General features: G+C 59.6%; 2 protein-coding genes across 5 annotated transcripts in view; one reads left to right on the top strand and one right to left on the bottom strand.

Moving 5' to 3' along the window:
• Window positions 1–5063, top strand: part of DENND1A (DENN domain containing 1A) — a 493284-nt gene extending 488221 nt beyond the window's left edge. Inside the window, exons 20-21 of the mRNA XM_019658787.1 lie at window positions 1476–1734; window positions 2762–5063. Coding sequence (XP_019514332.1) covers window positions 1476–1734; window positions 2762–3934 — 1432 coding nt within the window. The 3' untranslated portion in view covers window positions 3935–5063. The remainder of the gene's footprint in view (window positions 1–1475; window positions 1735–2761) is intronic.
• Window positions 5064–5187: 124 nt separating this feature from the next.
• Window positions 5188–21462, bottom strand: part of CRB2 (crumbs cell polarity complex component 2) — a 24038-nt gene continuing 7763 nt past the window's right edge. For 3 of the 4 annotated variants that reach the window (XM_019658807.1, XM_019658805.1, XM_019658808.1), the window contains 12 exons: window positions 19049–19244; window positions 18807–18946; window positions 18167–18352; window positions 17881–17994; window positions 14323–15195; window positions 13725–14233; window positions 13018–13183; window positions 11742–12528; window positions 10824–10940; window positions 10122–10239; window positions 6578–8304; window positions 5188–6463 (listed from right to left, as the gene is read on the bottom strand). In XM_019658807.1, the coding sequence (XP_019514352.1) occupies window positions 8080–8304; window positions 10122–10239; window positions 10824–10940; window positions 11742–12528; window positions 13018–13183; window positions 13725–14233; window positions 14323–15195; window positions 17881–17994; window positions 18167–18352; window positions 18807–18946; window positions 19049–19244 (3431 nt within the window). In that variant the 3' untranslated portion in view covers window positions 5188–6463; window positions 6578–8079. The remainder of the gene's footprint in view (window positions 6464–6577; window positions 8305–10121; window positions 10240–10823; window positions 10941–11741; window positions 12529–13017; window positions 13184–13724; window positions 14234–14322; window positions 15196–17880; window positions 17995–18166; window positions 18353–18806; window positions 18947–19048; window positions 19245–21462) is intronic. The other variant, XM_019658806.1, reaches the window with a different exon arrangement.

The raw sequence follows: 21462 nt of genomic DNA on the forward strand, positions 1-21462 counted from the left end.
AGGACCCCCCATCCCCACCCCCAGCACAGAGCCCAGCAGGTCACATCCTTTTCTAATTAATTGCTGCCTTACATATTTGAATAATAGCTAGTGCTCACTCCTTTCACCATGACCCATGTAAAGTACACGCTTTGGTATGTGTGTGTTTACAAAAGAACTGGCCCATCTTAAATCAAAACAAAATGGTTTTTAATGAATACTAATTCCTTAAGTGTAAGAAGCACACTGACTTTTCTTTACCTCCTTCATTGTGTTTAAATTTGGTTAAAAGGGTTTTAATTCCTTGTTCAGATGGGTTAGTCAGCGAGTGAGGGACTTTTGAAGTTTCTCCTACTTGGCTTCCATTTCCACCTCTTGCCAGGTGCTATGTGACATAGGGTGAGTTACTTAGCCTCTCTGAGCTTCAGTTTCCTCATCTGTAAAGTAGGGTGTGTGTGTGTCTACTTCATGGGTTGCTTGTGTTGCTTCAGCGAGAGTCCCTCTGTTCACTGAGCCCTCCCTGTGCTGTATCCTGCCCGGTTCCTGCCAGTGAGCCTTCGGGACCAGCAGGTGGCGGCCTTCCCCCACTTCACCAGAGCCACAGGCAGTTTCTGCAAGACCCAGGGGCCTCAGCCAGCCCCAGCCTCCTGGTTACAGGAGGTGGGACGCTGCTCTGGCCCAGGCTCCAATAGAGGTCAGGGTTTGTCCGGCACCGTTCTCCGTGTACATAGTGGTGCCCTGGGGCTCAGGCTTATCAGAAAGGAACCCTTTGTCACCTGCACGGAGTCTCGGCTGCAAGGATTTGGTGCATGAATATCAAGAATGCTGTTAGTTAGCCTCTGCATGCCCGCTGTGTACCAGGCACCAAGTTTGCTCATATAGTGCCCACTACCATCTGCAAAGGGTGTGGTTGGGGCTCAGAGAGGTTAAGTGACTTGCCCAAAGTCCCATGGCAGGAGATGGCAGGACCAGAGCTAGAACCAAGGTCAGCACAGGCTGAGGCCCAGACGGTCCCCCCTGTGGATTCTGGGGTGTGCTAGGGAGTTTCCCCAGCTCAGTTCCCATGTTCTGTTCCCAAGACCCGACTGCCACAGGGGGCTGGGAGTACAGATGGTGAGCTTAGGAATGAGTGCACCTGCCTGTTCCCTTTCCAGTCCTGTCCCATTCCTCATGCCTTGTTTGAATGACGTGTGAACCCACTAACCAGTTATCTGATGGGTCCTGTGATCAGGAGGAACTAAGTGGGCCCCCAATGCAAGTCAGAGCCCAAGTGACTTGCCCAAGGTCCTACCAGTGAGCAGCAGAGCCCAAATTCAGCCCCAGGTCTGTCAGAGTGCCCCTGCCCGGACTCCTGTGCTCAGGGACCCCAGGCACTCTCCTGACCCCAGGGCTCCTGGGTGTGTTCCTCAGGCCTGGAAGCTCTCAGGGATGGGTCTGCCTGCTCTTCCCTCCGAGACTCTGGGTGGGAGAATCCAGCCTGCTCTGCCTCCTCCCAGGCCGCAGCCATATCGGACACTCAAGGAGTCTGACAGTGCAGAAGGCGACGAGACCAAGAGCCCGGAGCAGCGAGCGCGGGAGCCCGTGGGCCCTGCCCCAGCCCCACCTGACCGGGCTGCCAGCATCGACCTTCTGGAGGATGTCTTCAGCAGCCTGGACATGGAGGGCCCGCTGCAGCCACTGGGCCAGGCCAAGAGCTTGGAGGACCTTCGGACCCCCAAAGACCTGAGGGAACAGACAGGGACCTTTGACTATCAGGTACGGTGTGGGCAGCGGCGGGCACCTGCTGGGGCTGGGGATTTCCATGTGACAGTGAGAGAGACCAAGGAAGAAACAGTGACTTTTCCAAGGTCCTCGGCCAGTGCTCAGGTCAGTCTGACTGCAAGCCCTGCCAGGCAGGCCAGCGGTCAGGCGACCCTCACAGTGATCGCTGGAGACGATGCTGGATGTGCTCGAAACCGGCCCCGCCCCCATTTGTGCATCAGAGAGAGGTGGGCTGGCGCCCCAGGCCACTCGCCCCAGGAGTCCCAGCCCGACCCCCAGGCAGGCCTTTGAGCCCTCGGGGAACTGGGTTTGCTCCCATCCCCACCAAGGAAGTCTCCATGAAGAGACTGAATCAGAATTCCTGGGTTCTGGGTTATTGGCATGAAACCACTGATTTTGCACTGTGACTTCCAGTCTATCACATCCCCTCTCTGTGCTCGTTTCTTCACTTGCAAGTGGGGGCTGCTGACTGCAAGCACTGAGTCACACCATGAAATGCACAGAGCCCCCACATATCCAGTGACTCATGTGTGCCCCTCAGGCCAAGGGAAGTGAGGCCCGGGTCACAGAGCTTGGGAGTGACAGCACGGGGACTCGGGCCCAGTCCTGTTTCCTCCTCAGCCAGTGCTCGGTCCAGGCCATGAGCCTCACTCGCCCTCTTGGGCTCACAGGTGATTGAAAGTGCCCACGTGCTTTGAAAAGTAAAAAGGGCCCGGCCAACCAATGGTCAGTAAACATTCCTTTTTCTAAAACTACTTGGCAACCCTGGCATGAAAGGACAGGGGCTTTCTCTGGAATCCCTTAGTGCCACACAGTGAGAACAGCCTGGGCTTAGAGTCCAGACAGACCTGGGCAGAGCCCTCAGCTGCTCTCAGTGCCAGGGGGCTGCTCAGCCACGTGCCTGGGACCAAAATCCCAATACCTACCCAGCACGCGGGCGGGGCGTAGGAATGGGCGTGTGCTGCCTCCCAGCCTGTCCCAGGTCAGCTGTGCTCACGGCCTCCCTCGTTCCCTCCCACAGAGGCTGGACCTGGGCAGGGGTGACCGGAGCCGCGGGATGCCAGTGGTCTTGAAGCTTGCTCACCCGTACAACAAGCTATGGAGCATGGGCCAGGACGACATGGCCATCTGCAGCAAGCCCCTGGCCGCCGCTCCCGAGAAGCCCTCAGTCCTGTTTGGGAACTCCCCGGCCCTGCCCCGCCGGCCCCCGAACCGGGACAGCATCCTAAACCCCAGCGACAAGGAGGTGGCGCCCACGCCCACTGCGGGCAGCATCACCATTCCCCGGCCCCAGGGCAGGAAGACCCCGGAGCTGGGCATTGTGCCCCCACCTCCCACCGCCCGTCCGGCCAAGCTCCCAGCTGCTGGTGCCGCCCTTGGCGACTTCTCCTCCGAGTGGCTATCAGCCGAGCAGGAGAGGCACGCTGCCCCCTTCCCCGGTGCCACCTCCCAAGGCCCCACCGAACTGCTCCAGCCACTCAGCCTGGCCCCAGGGGCTGCAGCCACTGGCAGTGACACCCTGCTGGCCCTCCTGGACCCACTTCACACAGCCTGGTCAGGCAGTACCCTTCCACCAGTCCCTGCAGCCCCAAATGTAGCCACCCCATTCACCCCCCAGTTCAGCTTTCCCCCCGTGGGGACTCCCACCCCATTTCCACAGCCATCACTCAACCCCTTTGTCCCATCTATGCCAGCAGCACTGCCTGCCATGTCCCTGGTCTCCACACCGACCGGGCCTTACGGAGCCCCTCCTGCTTCCCTGGGGCCAGCTTTTGCCCCCGGCCTCCTGCTGTCCAATTCGGGCTTCTGTGCCCCACACAGATCTCAACCCAACCTGTCTGCCCTCTCCATGCCCAACCTCTTTGGCCAGATGCCCATGGGTGCCCACACCAGCCCCCTGCAGCCTCTGGGGCCCCCAACTGTCGCCCCTTCGAGGATCCGAACGTTGCCCCTGGTCCGCTCAAGTGCCAGGGCTGCTGAGGCCAAGCAGGGGCTGGCCCTGAGGCCTGGAGACCCCCCACTCCTTCCTCCCAGACCCCCCCAGAGCCTGGAGCCAGCACTGCAGCCCTCTGCTACTCAAGAGGCCAGGGACCCCTTTGAAGATTTGCTACGGAAAACCAAGCAAGACGTGAGCCCGGCCCCAGCCCCAGGCTCAGTGGAGCAGCTCAGGAAGCAGTGGGAGACCTTTGAGTGAGCCAGGCACTGAGGGCTGGGGGTGGCGAGGCCCAGCACGAGCTGCGCACCCCCGCGGCTCTGAGGCTAGCCAGCCTGCTTCCCCAGCCGCTGTGTCCGCCCGGGCTCCTGGTGAGAAGGAATGGGACCCTCTCTGCAGCCCCTCCTCCCCTCCACACTGCTCATCTCGGAGGTCTGGCTGCTGGAGAATGGCACCAGTTCTGGTCTGGGAATCGACCAGCTCCTGGGTGCCCGTCCCGCCCACCACCAGCCCTCCCCAGCACCTGTTGAGTTTTGCACTAAAGAGGTCAGCTGGGCCAGTGATTGCCCCCTACCTACCCTCTGGAAACCTCCTCAAGGCCTCCCGAGCCCTGTCCTCCTGTCCTCAATGGGCACAGGTGCCAGTGGTACCCTCGGTGTGAGCAGGAGACACACATGGTTTGGAGTGTGAAGTAAGGAACCCCTCCCAGGCTGGAAGACTCACCTGGAGAGGCATTTCCAACCCTCTCCAGCAGTACTGGTTCTTTGTGAGTCTGCACCCCACCCCCAAACTTCAGCGGTTTCTGGCTTGGTAGGGATTTGGGGGCTGAGGGATTCTTGAGATCCTGCGTGATAGCCAAACCTAGCCCCAGCCAGTCCTGCACAGGGGTGGGAGCACCAGCAGCTCTGATTTGTAGAAGAAAAAACAGCAACAGGTGAATCTGGGAGCCTCAGAAGCTGGAGTCAGGCCATTGTCTGGGCTCTCCCTGGATCGCTGTGGGCTCTCCTGGTCTCCCGTGTTTCTGTCATATGAGGTTCAGCTGGGGCAGAGCTAAGCAGCAGGCACCCAGTTCCAACTGGAAGGCCGAGCTTAACACCCCAGACGGACACAGGAGTTCCAGCTGCCTGGACTCCCTGGGTCAGGGAGGAGCGGGGCACTGAGCCCCTTGTCCAGGCCCCAGTGGGTGGACAGGCTTGGTTTCATTCAGCCTGGAGGCAGGAGGGCTAGGGGCTACCCGCTCCCTGCCTGTCTGGCCTGTGATTATCGCCAGCAAAGAAATTCCTAAGGCCAACATCACCAAAGCTAAATTGAAATGTTTTGTTATTGTTTCTTTGATCTTTCTTCTCCTTTTTACTTTATTGATTTGATGAATCTTGAAATTGACTAATTTCAATAAACCAAGTTGAAATATGGCCCAACCATTTAAGAAAACAACCATTTGAGACATGCAGGAAATTGGGAGCATTTTGACCTGATTTTTCATTTCCTATTTGTGAATGCTCACAGTCTCAGAGGTGCTGATGGGGCAGGGGGTCCCTGGAGGTCCCCAGAACCCCAGGGTGCCTTGTCAGTGTCTGAGGGGCTGGCAGGCACCCCGTGCCGTGGCTCAGTGAGGCCTGGAGGGCTGGCTGTGAGGTTCGCTCCCCCAACATGGGGTGTGACACACTGCTGGCCCAGCACACAGCCCCTCCTGAGTCAGTCATGGCCACTAAGACAAGTCTTCCCTCTAAATCTCGGGACTGTTCTCTAGCTGCCTGGGAGAGGGGCGGGGAGGCATGTCATGTCTGGGCCATGTGGGGACCTCCAGGACACTCAGGTGTATCCGTGCAGACTCCAGGCCTCCCCATCCTGGGCAGACCCCTGAACCCCATGGGGGACGGGACAACCCACCTGATTGATGGGCAGGGTGTGAGTCCAGGGGCACCGGGTGGCTGCAGGGAAGCGGAGCCCAGCCCTGGTCTTCCTGCTGTGCTGGGGCAGGTGGCACTGCGCCCTGTTCACATCGGCACTGTGGTCGCTTCACCCAGATCAAATCGGCAAACCCAAGGATGAATTCTGTGTGTGCATTCAATAAAGTCTTCTTGGGGAGAAGGCTGGTATCCCTGTGTCCTTGAGGAAGCTCTGGGTTTGGGGGAGGCCTCAGCCATCCTCAGCTCCCCCTTCTATAGAGGAGCCGGGGTTCAGAGCAGTCGGAAGGATTTGACCCCTGGCCCACTCCCAAGCCTGTTCTCATTTGGGCCTCTGAGCCCAACTCGGCCTCCTCCCCTTCCAGGCAGGGCACAGGGGTGGGCTGGTCACAGGCCTGCTGGGTCCCTGGAGCAGGGCTGCAGGTCACTGATGGTGTTGAGGGTGCTCAGGCTCCAAGAAGAAACAAGCCCAAGGAGACACCTGGAAGTTAACCCCACAGACCTCATGAGCAAGGGCAGAGCCTCGAGCGTGCACTGCGGTTAGAGTCTCTGTTGAGAATATCTGGACCAAGCACCCAGAGAGGGCGTTAAGCTCACCCATCATCTGGCCTGGTCCCCCCCTCCCCAGGCTGCCCTTGTAAATGACATGTGCCTAAGAAGCAAGAGAGGAGAACATGGGGTTCCCCAAAAACAGCGGTCCAGCTTTTATTTGTTGAGGTTCCACATAAAATTTCTTAAGGAGTCCGCAAGATCAAAGGTTGGCCAAATCCATGACTCGAACTAGCCACAGAACCGGCTGTGGCTAAGCTGTGGGTACCAGAGGTCTCCTCTCTCGCTTTCCCAGGAGTCATGGAGACAGTTGGGGGAAAGGTGGTCCCACCTCCTACAAGAAAAGGACCTATCAAGCCCCTTCACGTCGTATTCAGAGCCCTTCCTGTCCCAGCCTCTGCTTACCGCCCCGCCCCGTCTCAGACCCCCCATCACCACGTGGCCCCACCTCCCATTTGGCTCCTGTGCCTCCAGGAGCTGGGTCACGTCAACCTCCAATCTAACAGTGTAGAGAGGCCTCCTGGCCTTGGCAAGTTGGCACAGGAGGCACTGGCCTGGGAAGCAGGAAGGACGAAAAGGCACATCTCCAGCTCAGGCACAAAGGACTGTGTGTAGCTCTGAGGAGACCAGGATCGGAGCTCCCAGTGTGATGGCATCACCAGGGAAGAGATGGGAAACAAAGCGGCAAGTTCTGCCCACGTCTGTGTCTCTGCAGGGCCAGCCCCGACAGAGGCAGCCCCAGCGTTCTCAGCACACAACTCAGGGCCTCCTGTGAGTCCTCCCCAGGAATCCTCCCAACCGCCATTTAGAGAGGCAACTGGTCTGCAGGTGAAGGCGTGGCCTCAGCAAGCAGCTGCGGAGGACCCTCCGGCTGGCATCTGAGCTGGAGAACCAAGAGGTGGTTGGGGAAGTTGGAGGGAAGGGTTGCGCCTTCATTCTCATCACCCCCCAGGGAGGCCCCTTCCCCCACTCTTTCCCTCAACTCCAGCCAGGGGAGGGAGACAACCGTTCCTGACACGTAAAAGGACAACGCCGACAGCCCTTCACAGCAGACCAGGGTTTAAAGACTTCAAGTTCTTTCCACGCTGATCCTCACAACAGCCCTGTGAGGTAGGCTGGCTGCTTTCCCCACTCTACAGATGCCAGGCCCTGAGGAAGGAGGGGGCTGCATGGAGCCTAGACACCCCCGGACAGCCCGCCCACTGTCCCTCGGGTCTGCCCTGGCCGTGGTCTGTTCCCAAGTGGGCCTGGCTCTGGCACAAGGCAGAGACAGATCTGCCCAAAGCTTCAGGCTGTGGCCTCCTCCTGATTTCCCAGCTGCTTCCAGGCCTGGGTCAGCTTCCAGAGCGGGGAGGAGATTCGGGAGCTGGGGACTTGGTCCTTGGGCATGCCCTGGCCTGGCCTCCTGGACAAAGTGCAGCCTGGGGGTGCCCCCGCCCCAGAGCTGTGAAGGTTGCTCCCCAGCCCGGTCACCCCCTCCGATGGCCCGCACCCACTACACAGACACAGACATGTCCACGAGCCCCATCCAGCACACACACACCGGTATCTGCAGATCAACAGTCCCAGGTACACACACACATCTTGCACACATGCATGCACACACACACTCCTGAACACACCGTATGTACCCACGTGTGCCCCTGCCCTGCACAGCCACACACCTGCCGAGGCAAGACCCAGCAGGTCCAATGGCGATGTCCACTCCCTCGCCAGGCCCCTCTCTGCTGCCCTGAGTGCTCCCCTTGTCCTCAGTCCCCGAAGGGGCAGAGGCAGGGGCTGCCAGCAAAGAGGACACTTCCCCAGCAGGTATCCTGTGCCCACAGCAACTCTCCAAGGCCAGGAAGGGGCAGGCCACTTCCCCACAGGCTCCTGGAAGTGGCCTCCCTGGGTCTCCAGGTAGAAACCATTCATGACCTCATGGGTGCTGGAGCCGGCAGCCAGGTAGGCCTAGATGAGTCGCTCCTCAGGCGGCACCTTGAGGACACTGTCCATCTCCAGCCGGGCCCCGGCCACCTCCTGCTGGCTCGGGCTGTAGGTGCCCTCTGACTGGCGACGCTTTCTGGCTGCCAGGATCCCTGAGAGGAGGCCCAAGAAGAGGAGGAGGAGGCAGGCGCAGGCTGCAGGCACCGCCACCTCCAGCAGTGGGAACGGCAGCGGCAGTGGCAGGCCCTTCTGTAAGACAGCGACAAGGAGGCCTCAGATGGGGGTTGTGGGGAGGAGAGGAGAAAAGGGGACACAGGACTTGCTTAGAGACAATCAGAGCTAGTAACAGGCTTCCCCGGGAGGTAGTGAGAGACCCGGGCCTGGGGGTTATGCAAGCGGGTGGCAGGGAGCCACCTGTCAGAGCCACTGCAAGGAGATTCCTGTATGACAAAGGGGTTCTGGCGAGAAGGAGAGAAAACACATTTTTTGAACATCAGTATGGGCTAAGAACAGTGCATGGGGCTTCACCTAAACCTTTCAATGATGTGATGAAGTGCGAGTGAGGATGACCTGTCGCTTCCAGGAGCACAGGAGTCTGGGTTATTTTGTTCACTGGTATTCCCCAAAATACCCAGAGCAGTGCCTGCATATTAGCACGGATAAGTAGTAGGTGAGAAAACAAGCTCTGCCCAGATCCGCCAGACACGTGACTAGTTAGTGGCAAGCCAGGACTGGCACTCCTCCGTCTGCCCCCAGTGCCACACCACCATTCTCCAGCCTCAGATTCCAGGTGGAGGCCCCTTCTGTCACAGGCCAGGGGGGCCTCAGTGCCCAGCCTTGCCATTTGGCCGTCTCCCCACAATAAACTCATTCAATCTGAGACAATGGGGACCTAATCCCTCCCCATCCTGAAGGGTGACCTGGTGGTTTAAAGGGTCTGTGGACACCATGCTGAACCCCAAAGTGGGAGGCGTCTTAGGGAGAAGCCTGAGAGGCTGACCCGGCTGATGAGATCAGAATCCAGCAGGGCTTCCGCCCCAACCAGGGAGGCTCAGACTAGGCTTTGGGGGACCTTCGTCTCTGTCCCCCAGACTCCCAGGATAAGCCCATCAAAGATTCTACAAGGTTAGAATTCTAAAGTCCCAAATCACAGGATTCCAGAGCCACAGGTATCCCTCTGTCCCATGAGGCCTCCCAGGCCATGGTGACCCCCGTCCCAAGCCCAAACCCAGCCCTGGAGAAGGGTCCCAAGGATGGAGAGAAAAGTGGGTCCCAGCCCTAGGTGGACATCACCAGCCTCTATCCCGGACACTTCTGGGGGAGCTGTAAAGCCATTTCCTCCCTCCACCCTCAGAGGAGGATGGGTAGGGGAGCTAGAGGCTGTAAAAGTTCAACTTGAAAGGAAACATTCCCCAGAAGCAGAGGGGATTTGCAGGTTTATGACCGGGGCTTGCCAGACGCCTGTGGCGATCAAGGCTCCCTGCCCAGGCCCCGGCCTGCATCCCTCCAGCCAGCACCCACTGTGGGCCCACTGCCTGCCCTGCAGGCCCTTGGAGGGGAGGGGGCCAGAGGGAGGTTCAAGCTCAAGCTGCAGGGGGCGGGGCGCTCCTCAGCCGAGCCTCCCTGGGGTCAGGGGCTGCTGCCTTCACAGTGGCCACACCCAGTGGGGCTCAGAATCCTGGGCTCCTCGAGAATCGCTTCCAAAACCACTGGTGATTACAGGCTCTTGTGTTCACCAACCTAAAGCCCAGAATTCCAAAGTCCTATGGGCCCTGAATCATTCTGTCTCAGATTGGACTTGGACAAGCCCAGCTGTTTCGCTGCCAGTCCCCAGAGGGATGGTGGGGGCCCCCAGGCTCTCCCTAGAGTGAAATGCCTCCTGCTTGGGACGGAGGAGGGGGGAGCATGGAAAGGACCTGAGTCTCCCTCCCCTGCTGCTGCCCACCCCACCACAGGGCCGGTCCAGGAACAGATCCAGGAACAGATCCGCAGGTGCTGTACATACTCCCCCGCCCCCATCATCTAATAAAGTCCAAAACAGGCCCCTCCCCCCCAGCACAACTCACCACCACTTCGCAGAACTGCCCAGAGAACCTTGTGCCGCAGACACATTCATACACCCCACCGGCTGCCCGGCAGGTGCCCCCATTCAAGCAGGGGTTGGCCTCACAGGGGACTTGACACCTGGGAGGCAGAGAAGAGGGGGACGTGGAGAAAGCTGCTCCCTCCCATGCTGCCACAGGCATCAAAGCTCATCCATCCACTGTCCCTCCCAGCCCCCAGCTGGGCCCTGCCAGGTGACCATGCTGAACTCGATCTCTGTCACTCGCCACCCCCCTTTGCCCGGTGTTCATGACTGAGAATGGCTCACTCCACCAGCAGCACAGGAGAGCCTGCCCAGTTTTGCTGACTCCCTGTCTGGAGTGGGCCCAGAACCTTGACCTTAATAGTCTCCCAGGTGGTCCTGACTCAGGTGGGCTGCGCAAGGGGCTCTAAGAAACACCACCAGGCAACTATTGGATTGTCAGAAAAGTCATGACATTTTTGCAATGAAAAACAGAAAAATAACAACCCAATAGTTCCCTACAGGTGTCTACATAACAGGGGATGGTCTTGGAAACCCCAGAAGGAAAGAGCTGCAGTGACAAGTGAACCATCTGGCACGGTGACGACAGGGAGGGCTCAGAAGGAGAGCACCCCACTTCACCTGCCCTGCGCACTCTCCACACTCACTGGCCCACCTCCCGGGCCGCAGCCCCCACACCCACCTCTGGCCAGCAAAGCCCTCCTGACAGCTGCAGTTGGCACCCCCAGGCCCACCCTCACATGGGCTGCCATTGAGGCAGGTGAAGTTCAGGCTGCATTCCTCTGGCAGAACAGGCAACCTAGGGAGAAAGTACAGAGGCTGGACTAGGGCAGGTCGCCTGGGGTCTGGCCCCCACCACCACCACCACCACCTTGTGACCACAGGTCACCTGAGCCTCTGTGTCATCATCTGTGGAATTCAGGGCCCACCTCATGTAGACCCTGATATCAGCCATGGAAGTGGTGTCTGAGATAGAAGGGTGACACACAGGCTGTCACTCTGCTGCTCCAGCCCCACCCCCAAGGGGCACAACCTCTAAACCCAGGCTGGGAATCTCTTCCATGGCTGACTCCTTGGAGACGCTGACAAAATGAAAGGACTCTCCTTGGAAACCAGAAGCACACACCTAAACATAAAACTTGGGCCTGATATTCCTTGGCGGGTAGGCAGGGAAGTCAGGCCTCCGTCAGACAACCCTCCATAAGCTTGGCTCCAAAGGGCATGGGGCGCTAACTCCATATTGAATAGGGGACCATCTCACTGCCCACAACCCGCGAACATCAATGGCGAGCAGCTGCGTTTTCTTCTAAGACCAGCTCTGGGTTAACCCCGCCCCCGCCCCCACATAAGAGCGCTGTTTATCTGAAATTCAAATTCACCTGGCTGTCCTGTAGTCTACCTGGCAAGTCGAGGGCACTGTGGTTCCCGTTTCACAGCTGAGGGCACGGAGGCTCAGAGAAGGGAAGCAGCTGGCCCACAGACCCAGTGCCTCGCAAGCTCTGGTGTTCCCTGTCCCACCCACCGCCCCGGGGGTCCTCCCCTCCCTTCCCGCCTCTACCTCGGGTCCCCGACCGACCCCGCGGGCCCCGGCCACTCGCACCTGCAGCGCGGGCCAGCGAAGCCCGGCAGGCAGCGGCACTCGAAGCGGCCGTCGGGGCGCGCGTGGCAGCGGCCGCGGACGCAGGGTGCTGAGCTGCACGGGTCGGCGCGGGTCTCGCAGCGCGGGCCCCCCCAGCCCGGGCCGCAGGCGCAGGCAAAGGCGTCGAAGAGGTCGCGGCAGTCGCCGCCGTGCAGGCAGGGCGAGGGGACACACACGGGTTCGCCTAGGCAGCCGAGGCGCAGGGCCGGCGCTTCGGGCCAGGCCGAGAAGTGCTCTCGGGTGCCGGGGGGCGCGCCCGGCCGCGGGCGCGCCAGGGGCAGCGGGAGGCCGCCGACCGCCACGCGGCCCAGGCAGCCGGTGAAGTTCTCGGCCAGCAGGACGCGGGCGGCGCCCGGGCCGCGCAGGAAGGCCAGGTCGCCGGCCAGGCCGAGCAGCGCCATGGGCGTCGACGCGGCGTCCAGCCACAGCAGCCAGCGTGATGCGGTGGCCGTGGGGCGCTCCATGGCCAGGCGCACGCGGTGCCAGGCGCCGTCGTTCACGCGCGGCCCAGGCGCGGGCAGGACCGCCCCGGGCGGCCCGCGGCCGCTGCGCACGCCGGCTGCCAGCGAGCCGTTGCGCACCGCCAGCCAAACGGCGGCAAGGGCGCCCGCGGCAGCACGCAGCAGCCCGGCCTCGGAGTCTCGCGTGCGGAAGGCAAGCGAGAGGCCGCTGAGCGTGGGCCCTGACGATGCGTTGTGCCCACTGAATGCGACCGCGGGACCTTCGCGGAACGTGGCTTCGGCCACACCTGCAGAGAGAGGGAACGTCGGTGGTGGCCTACCAGCACCCACTCCACTCCCGACCCAACACACGGGTGATACCATCTGCCGCCCCTACTACCCCTCCCCCGGCCCATCGAGTGGCGGGGCACACATAGCCACTTATTATCTAATCCCAGGAACTGCAGCCCCACCACCGTCGCTTCCACCCCCTCACAATTCCCTACCTCCAGACTGTGCCCTCCTGGGCACAGATCAGGCAATAATACCCTCCCTCCCCTGGAAAATTCTGCCCCTTCCCTTCTCCCTTAAGTAAGTTCCCTGGTCTCATCACTGAGACTTAATCTTCACTGCTGTAAGTCATCTTTTTTAAATGCTGATCATGCATTTTAATGAAATGCAATCAATTCTTTAAAATGCTAATCATGTCCTTCACCTGCCTTGAGGGAAGGGGTGGGCTCTAACCCAGCTTGGGTGTCCAGCACCCAGCATGTGGGCTGCCCAGGGCACACACTCACAGACAAAGCCATCAGGGACCTCCTCACAGGTGGCAGGCAGGAGGCAGGGCTGGCCAGGACACCACAGCTGCTGGGCACACGTGGGCCCCGTGAAGTTGGTAGGGCAGGTGCAGTGGAAGTCGTTCCAGGCGACCAGGCAAGTCCCACCATTGAGACAGGGGTCAGGCTGCAGGAGAATCAGGGTAGGGATTGGCTCAGGCCTGGGGGAAGCATCAACCCACCATAACCATCATGTCATCAGTTCTTAATTGAGCCCCTACTATAGACCCATTACCTCCTTACAAACAGTGAGGAAGTCACTAACAGCTCCATTTTACAGATGAAGAAACTAAGGCCCAGAGAGAAGAAACCACTTGCCTGAGTCACCCAGCCAATAAATACAGGAGCCAGAGTTCACACCCAGGATATTCCAATTCCAGGGCCAGAGCTTTGTTCGTGAGCCAAGCGGGGTCCCTGTTCCCCAGATAGTTCCTGCATAAAGGCTCAGACAGCCCTTGCCTGGGTCAGGGTGTCTGTCTCAGACCCGGACTGGGAGGGAGGCATGGGGACCACTTGAGGGCCAGAGGAGCTGGGCTAGAGAGAGAAATGTGAATCCTGCACTGCCACTCTCTAACAGTGGGGCCCTGGGCAGGGCGCTTTCCTCACCAGTAAAAAGACATGCTAACCCCAGAGATGCAGGCTACCCACCCTTTTTCCAGAGCACTCACACTGCACATGTCCTCAGAGACACAGCCCACAGTGAGGTTCCAGGACTGCCTGCTGCCCAGCTCCCTGGGCTGGCTGGAGTTCCCCAGCGGCGGTGGAAAGAAGGGGAGGTGGAGGCCATTGAGTCGCAGATCCTGGAGGCAGCCTCGGAAGGGCCCACCCCAGGGCTGGGCGGCAGCAGGGAGGAGCCTCCCACCCACGTGCACCTGCTGCCCCAGGCCCTGCAGTTGGTCAGGCCCAAAGCTGAGTGTCACCAGGTGGCGGAGCCCGTCATCCCAGCGCCCGGGGAGCAGCAGAGCAGGACTGCCCAGCACCTCAGCCCGGATCTGGCCCTCGCTCAGGTACACTGTCAGGCCAGACACTGAGTCGTTGGCCAGCTGGAGCAGTAGGCCAGCAGGCTCCCGAGTGCGGAGGAGGAAGGACACAGTGAGGTTGGGGCCTGGCGGCTGGTGGAGCAGGAAGGAGGCAGAGCTCAGAGTGCCCCCCAAGCCGAAGGTGGCGGCAGGAACCTCTGCAGAGAGAGAGGGTGCCGGGCATGAGGCCTGGGGCTGGGGAGAAGGCACAGCCTCTGCCCTGGGGCCCACCTGCTTTGCTCCTCACCATAAGCACATGTGGGACCCGTATAGGGTCGGGGGCACTCGCAACGAAAGTCAGTCCACAGGTCCACGCAGGCCCCTCTGTGGGCGCAAGGCGGAGGCTGACACTGTTCATGGCGCTCGCAGCCCAGAAGGACATTCTCCCCAAGATCCTCAGGTAGCAGGAGGTGCCCATCCACATGTACGTCCTGGAGGCAGCCTGCAAAGGCCGCGCCACCCAGCTGGACAGAGCAGAACCCGGCAGGCGTCGGAGCCATGGCAGCTGTAGGACCTGGGGCCACAGGACTGGAGGCCACGCAGAACGGGGCAGGGCAGCCCTCATGCCAGAGCCGCAGGTCCAGGACCCCAAGGCGGAGCACCACCTCCACTCGGTGCCAGCGGCCATCATTTAGGGCCAGGTCTGACAGCCTCAGGACAAGTACAGTGTCGCCATGGCTCCAGAGCGTGGCCTGAAGTGTAGCCCCCACCAATGCCAGCTCCAAGCTGACGTGGGTATCAGCGCGAGTAGCCAAGGTACCAGCAGGTAGTGTAGTGCGAAATCTCAGTGCCAGAGCCAGGGGACCACCAGCAGACACTGATGCCTGCACAGGGTTCCCAGCCACTATGGAGAAGGTGGTATTCTGACCACAGAAAGATCCATGAGTACCAGGTGGGCAGCGGCAGACATAACTGTGGACCCCAGACTCGAAGGTGGGGATGCAGGTGGCAGCCAGTGGGCAAGTGTGGCCCTGGCAGCCGGTGAGCTGCACGGAACAGTCGTGCCCACCCCAAGCCTCCAGGCACCGGCAGATGTAGCCTGCCACAGTGTCATCACAGGTCCCACCATGGAGGCAGGGCTCCGACAGGCACTCGTCCACATCTTCCTGACACGTCAAGCCTTCGGGAGAGACCAGGCCAAGGCTCAGCACCCAAGGCTGGAACCACAGTCTCAACCCAGAGCTTGCATACCTCTTGGGACCGGGACCTCATTACCTGTCAATCAAACCAAGTCCCAATTCCCAAAGGATTTCTCATGGGCCTCTGAAGTCCCTAGAGGCTGGAATCCAACAAACCCCTTTCTCTACCATGTCTGGTGAGCCTCCATGCCCTGTGGATTCAACCCCCTAAATACTCTCCAATCTGCCCTTTCTCCCACCCCACCTCACCTACCTCACCAGCCCTCTGGACCATAGTCTGGAAGCCTCCAGTTTGCTTGACTTCAGACCCTCATCCATCTCCACTAGTAGCCAGAGATCTATTTCCAAAGGATCACCTGGCCAGATGCCTCTGCTGCTTAAGGGCCAATCACTCACCCTGGCATGCGAGATCCCTCATAGGATGGGCTCTCAGGTACTCAATCTCAACCTTGCTTCCTACACACCTTGAACTGCCTGTTCCTCCAAGCTTTTCCTGGAAAGTCCTGCCTCTGGGGCTTTGCTCATACTGTTCCCTCTGCTTGGAATGTCTCATCCTCCATTACCCTGCCTTTCAAACTCCTAATCACCCTACAAAGTCCAAACTGAAGGACCAGTCCCCTAGAAGTCTTTCTCTCACTCCTAACCACAAGCTACTGTGTCACTCCCAACTCCTTGCCCACTCCCAGGCACAGCACCCCAGAACCCTGTATTGAAAGTATCTGTTTACTCAGCTGAAATCTCTTCCAGGGGCCTGAATATGTCGTTGGTGCCCAGCAAAGGGCCTAGCATGGCTTTTGTGGACAGAGTGATGAAATGGAGGAGCGAGTGAAGGTGGGTGTGCGCATCTGTGGCACTCCAAGTAGCCCCCAGACTGTAATCCCCAGCCCCCCTGCACTAGGCTGTGAAGGGGCCACCTCATCCTCTCCTCCAGGAGCTCCCACGCCAGCTGCTCTGGCCCCAGCTTGGGTCAAGAGGCCACAGCGCAACCCCAGCTCAGCTAGAGTCTCCACCAAACAACCAAGACTAGCCCTGCCCTGGATCCCAGCTGGAGGAACCTAGGCCCAAAGAAGCCACCAGGATTTGAATCCTGGCCCCAGAAGGCCCACAAACAGCAGTCTCCTTCTGAGGACAGCTAGCTCCACCTCCTCCCACCCAAAGCCACAGTTCTCCATACCTGCCAGGAGCCACACGCCCCTTAGGAAGGTCCACAGAGCCCGCGGCCCCATTGCATTCCCCCACAAGCTAAACGAGCGGGGAAACGCCGAGCTCCCCGCCTGGCCTCTTTCGCAGCCAGCTCAGGAATGCCAGGCACTGGCCTCCCTCACGCCCAGCACGACCCAAAGGGAGGATGAGGGTGGACAGTGGCAAGGAGCCCAACCCCATAGCCAGGGTTCCCCCTCCTCGTCCCTGACCTTAGAAAGCTGACCTCCCTCTCTTGCTGACACACTGGGGAACCTGAGGGGATGGCATCCCCTCTCTAAAGCCTCCATTGCCTAATCTGTAAGATGGGAATTTAAACCCCTACTTCATGGGGCTGTGGTGAGAATGCTCTTCAGAGGCAGGGTCTGCTTGCTGGGCCCACTATGTGCCAGGCACCTGTGAGGCAGGACTCAGGAACTGTGGCCCACGGGGGCAGAAGACGGACTTTCAGGGCCCCCAGGGGAGCTGGCCACCCAAGGGTGCAGACCCTGAGCTCCATTGTCTTTGGGTGGGTGAGAGTGGAAGGGACGGCAATGATCGCCACCTCCTTTCCCTGGGCGAGGGAGCTGTCTGTGCCCAGGCACCCTGCCAGGGAGAGGAGGCAATGTGCCTGAGCAGGAATGCGGGGCCGTGTGGGGGAAGTGTCACAGGCATTCCAGAGGGGTCAGGGACACTCAGTGAGTGTGAAGAGTTCCTCGGGTTCACCGGTGTCCGTGGGGGAGGGTGTCTGTGTGTCTGTGCATCTGCTCTCCCTGAGGCTTCCTGCACCCCCAACTCCTGCCCAACAGGCCCCAGTTCCCCAAAGGTCAAGCTCATCCTTTTCCAGACACTGCCTGCCCCCAGCATCCTTTTACATTCTCTGTCCTGGCCAAACCGCCTCTGTCCTCCTGCAGGCCTCTCGGCCTCTGCCCAGCCCTCTGATGTCAGGTGTCAAGGGCTCTCTTTGCCCATTGCTCCATACGTTGTCCTGGACAACCTCGGCCACCCATGGCCACAGCTGCCAGGATTACACTCCTGACCCCCAGTCTCTGCCTCCAGCCCCAGCCCCTCTTCTGGGCCCCAGATCCCAGACCAACCAGCCTCCCCTGACAGGTTCCTCTCTGGGGGTGCTCCATAGACACTTGGACTTAGTGTGGACATCATCCTCCACCCAACGTCACCCAGGACAGAAACTCAGCCGGCATCCCTGACACCTCCCACTCACACCTGGGTAACCCTCAGGACCTGGTGGCTGTCCCTCCTAAATATTCCTCAACCTACGTAGTTCCCTCCACTTCCACTTCCAAAGCCCAGGTTCCAGCTCAGTCCCTCTTAGCTATCACCTGGGCCACTGCACCCACTTCCTCCTTAATTTCCTTGTCTCCCCACTAATTCTGCCTCCACACATCAGCCAGAGGAACCTTCTCAACCCAATCCCACCAACTCTGACCTTGTCCTGCCCCGGGGCCCACCCCATCCCCAAGCACCTGTGTAGCCATTTGGACAGTGACACTGAAAGCCATTGGGCAGGTCCTGGCAGTGGCCTCCACTGAGGCATGGCGCTGAGGCACACTCGTCCACGTCCACGCTGCAGTCGTCTCCTGCAAGAGGCCCGGCTGTGGTTCCCGTCTGTGCCCTCAGAGCCAAGAAGGGCCCATTTTATAGCTAGGGAGGCTGAGGCCCAGTGAGAGGAGCTTGAACCCGGCCCAGCATCCCTCCGCTGCATTTGGACACCGGTGGACCTGCTGTCCTGGAAGCGGGCAGAGAACTCACCCTCAAAGCCCGGCGGGCAGCGGCACAGGAAGCCCGCAGCATGGCGGAAGCTGAAGGCGCCGGGGAAGGCGGCCTGGACGTCCCCATAGAGGGACGGGTCGGAGCGCTGCAGACACTGGCCCCCGTGTTGGCAGGGTCCTGCCGCACACTCGTCGTCGTCCACCTCGCACTGATCGCCGCTGTAGCCTGGGGGACACACACGTGGGCATCAGGTCACACAGGGTCACAGGGCAGCACCCCTCCACTGCTGCCAGGCAAGCCCTCAGCCAGGCTGGGACAACAAGTTAGAATATGGTCACGCATATTCTGAGGGAGGGACACATAGAGGGGAGTAGGAATGACCACCGCAGGCTCCATCAGCTCAGCATCATCTTACTATTATTAGCAACCCCCTTGCACGTGCCAGGCGATGTGACAAGGCTTCGAGAACTTTACATCTTGACCCTCCTCACAACTCCAGGAGCACGTGCTATGATTAGCCCTATTTTGCAGATGAGGAAATCGGCTCAGAGAAGTTGCAGTCACAGGCACACACTCTGCTTGGTCCACTGAGGGCGCATGCACACAGGCGCACACCGAACGGGGCCGCCACAGGCCGCGCCCTCCCCGCCAGCCTGCACCCGTGCACGCACACACGCACCTGGCCAGCAGAGGCAGCGGAAGCTCCGGAGGCCCTCCAGGCAGGACGCGTTGTGCGCGCAGGGCGCTGACGCGCACTCCAGCACCTCCTGTTCGCAGTGCGTGCCCTCGTAGCCCGTGTCCTCACAGTCGCACCGGAACCTGGAGCGAGCCGCGCGCTCAGCTGAAGCCCCCCCTGCCTCCACCGCGCCCCCCACCCACCCCGCAGCCTCTCCACCTTCGGGCACCAGGCTGCCTGCTCACCCGTTGACCAGGTCGTGGCACACGCCCCCATGCGCGCATGGCTGACTCTGGCATTCGTCCAGGTCCAGCTGGCAGCTGGCGCCTCCGTAGCCCGGCGTGCATACACAGCGGTAGGAGCCCAAGCCGTCCAGACAGGAGCCCCCATGCAGGCAGGGCGCCGAGGCACACTCATCAACCTCCGCCTCGCAGGTCAAGCCTGGACAGGGTGGAAAACGCAGAGAAAGCATCACCCAGGCAGAAAGAGACCGAGCCAGGCTGACTCAAACCTGCTCCAGTTACAGGGAGTGGAAAGGTGAGCATCCAGAGAGAACCCCCTGGTTCATTTGTCCAGAGCAGGTGTTTCTTGCACCGGCAATGGTACAGGGGTAGAAACAAGACAGACACCCCTGCCCCTTGAGTGCACAGACATCTAACCCGGAAGATGAGCATAGGTCAATGGTAAATAAATGAGGACTGCTTTTTAAAATTTTAATAAGTTCAACAATGAGAAAGTACTGGATCCTGTGAAAACAAGAGCCAGGATCTTGCTCTAGGAAATTGGGAGTCAGGGCAGGCTTCCTGGAAGAAGAGCCTTTTGAAGGATGAGAGGGCGTTCACTAGACTAGGATGGGGGCTGTGCAAGCAGTTGGATTCCAGAGAGACTTGGTAAAGACCTGACTGGGGCTAGGCATGATGCCCTAGGGCAGGGTGCAGGGAGTGGAGGGAGCTAAGGGGAGAGTGGAGGCAGTGAGGCATGGGTGGGAGGTGACGGGGCCAGTAACACAATCTGGGCTTATCCTACAAGTTTTAAGCAGCTGAGTTACATGGTTCTATCTGCATTTTAGAAAGCTCACCCTGCTGATTTGGAAGAAGGTGTAAGGATGGACCCCAGAGAGGGACAGATGCTGGCAGGAGATTCTGGAGTAAGGTAAGCAACTCCTGGATTTCCCTGCATTGACTTGCTTTGAAAACTTAAAGTCCAAGTCCCGGGAACCCTCTCAGTCCTGGCAACACCTAGATGATTGGGTGGCCCTCAGGGGAGGTGACTGCAGATGAAGGGAGATGGAGAACCTCGGTGTGGACATGTACTGCTGAGTTCATCGTGGAGCAAACATGTCACTGTAGACCCCGGTGGCCCTGCTCCTGCCCCCTATTTGGGATTGGTCATGGAGGGCCAGGGGCCCAGCTGGCTCCAGCTGGAATCTTACCCCCTCCTCGCTCAGCAAGCACAAAACACGGCCCCTCCTTCCTGTGACCCCCCCCCACTCCTCCCACCCCAGCCCCACTCCCACCCTCTGTGCCAGGGGGAGCCAGGCCCAGGCTGCCTGGAATCCCAACCTCCCCCGCCTGGCTGGGAACGGAAGGAGGAGGAGAGAAATGAGTCACGGCAGATGCTGCCCCCACTCACATCTACAGCTCACACAGAAAGTGTTACCCAAAGTGTCTGAGCACCACACATCCGGGCGCACATACACCTGCTGGCACTCACACACATACGCTTAGCACAGACGCATTCAGGGAGCCCAGACACCTGCAAATACTGGCAGACACACAGGCCCGTTACATGACCTCACTCACACATACACAATTAACGTATCCAGACACAGAGACTCTCAAATGATGAGAAAGACACATGGAACCTGTGTCCAGAGTCCATTTTCATCTGTGTGCTGAGATCCATCTCTTCACTGTAAACCCTGACCCCCAGCCTATACCCTTTGCTCTGAAGTGACCTCAGACTGCCCTCTGCCCTCAGAGAGTTGTGTGAATTCGGGGTTGAATACCACAGGCTCCCAATTGCCCTAGACCTAGACTCTTCCCGAACCTGTCCCCAGCTTGTCCTCCTTCCCAGGCAGTCATTCCGATGGTGTTGCCTTGGAGCATGGATGGGACTGGGACAGGGCCATGCTCTGGTGGAGGGAACTAGCGTTTCCTCAGTGCCAGCACTTGTGCATACATTGTCTTCCACTTCCCACTGGAGAAGCCGGGGCCCCTGAGGGTGCATCTGCATTACAGTTTGAACAAGACCACCAGTGTCTCTGTGCTAGAGCTTTGAGGGCTGCACAGAAGGGAAGGGATCTACATTGCAACCTGAACCATACTACGGGTGCTCATAACTCTAGAACCATCAGATGAACCGACTGTCTACGATACAGCCCGAACCAAGCCTGGAGTGAGTAGATGCTAGAAGTACTGTCTAGATGTGTCGTCATTAAAGCCAAACCCAGGCATATCTGCACGGTGGTCCCATCAGAGATGCCTGAGGGGTGTCTCCACCCTAGAACTCTAGAAGGGACTGAACTACCATTTGTCTAGTGCTTGCACGTTCATGCTCTCATCCAGAGCTACCAGGTCAGCCCAAGAAGCATCAACTCTGTAGCAAGACCCAGGGTGGCTATACCCTAGGGCTGCCAGTATGCCTGGAGGGCGGGCGG

This window comes from Hipposideros armiger, unplaced genomic scaffold (assembly GCF_001890085.2).
Source record: "Hipposideros armiger isolate ML-2016 unplaced genomic scaffold, ASM189008v1 scaffold_290, whole genome shotgun sequence".
NCBI classification, from domain to species: Eukaryota; Metazoa; Chordata; class Mammalia; order Chiroptera; family Hipposideridae; genus Hipposideros; species Hipposideros armiger.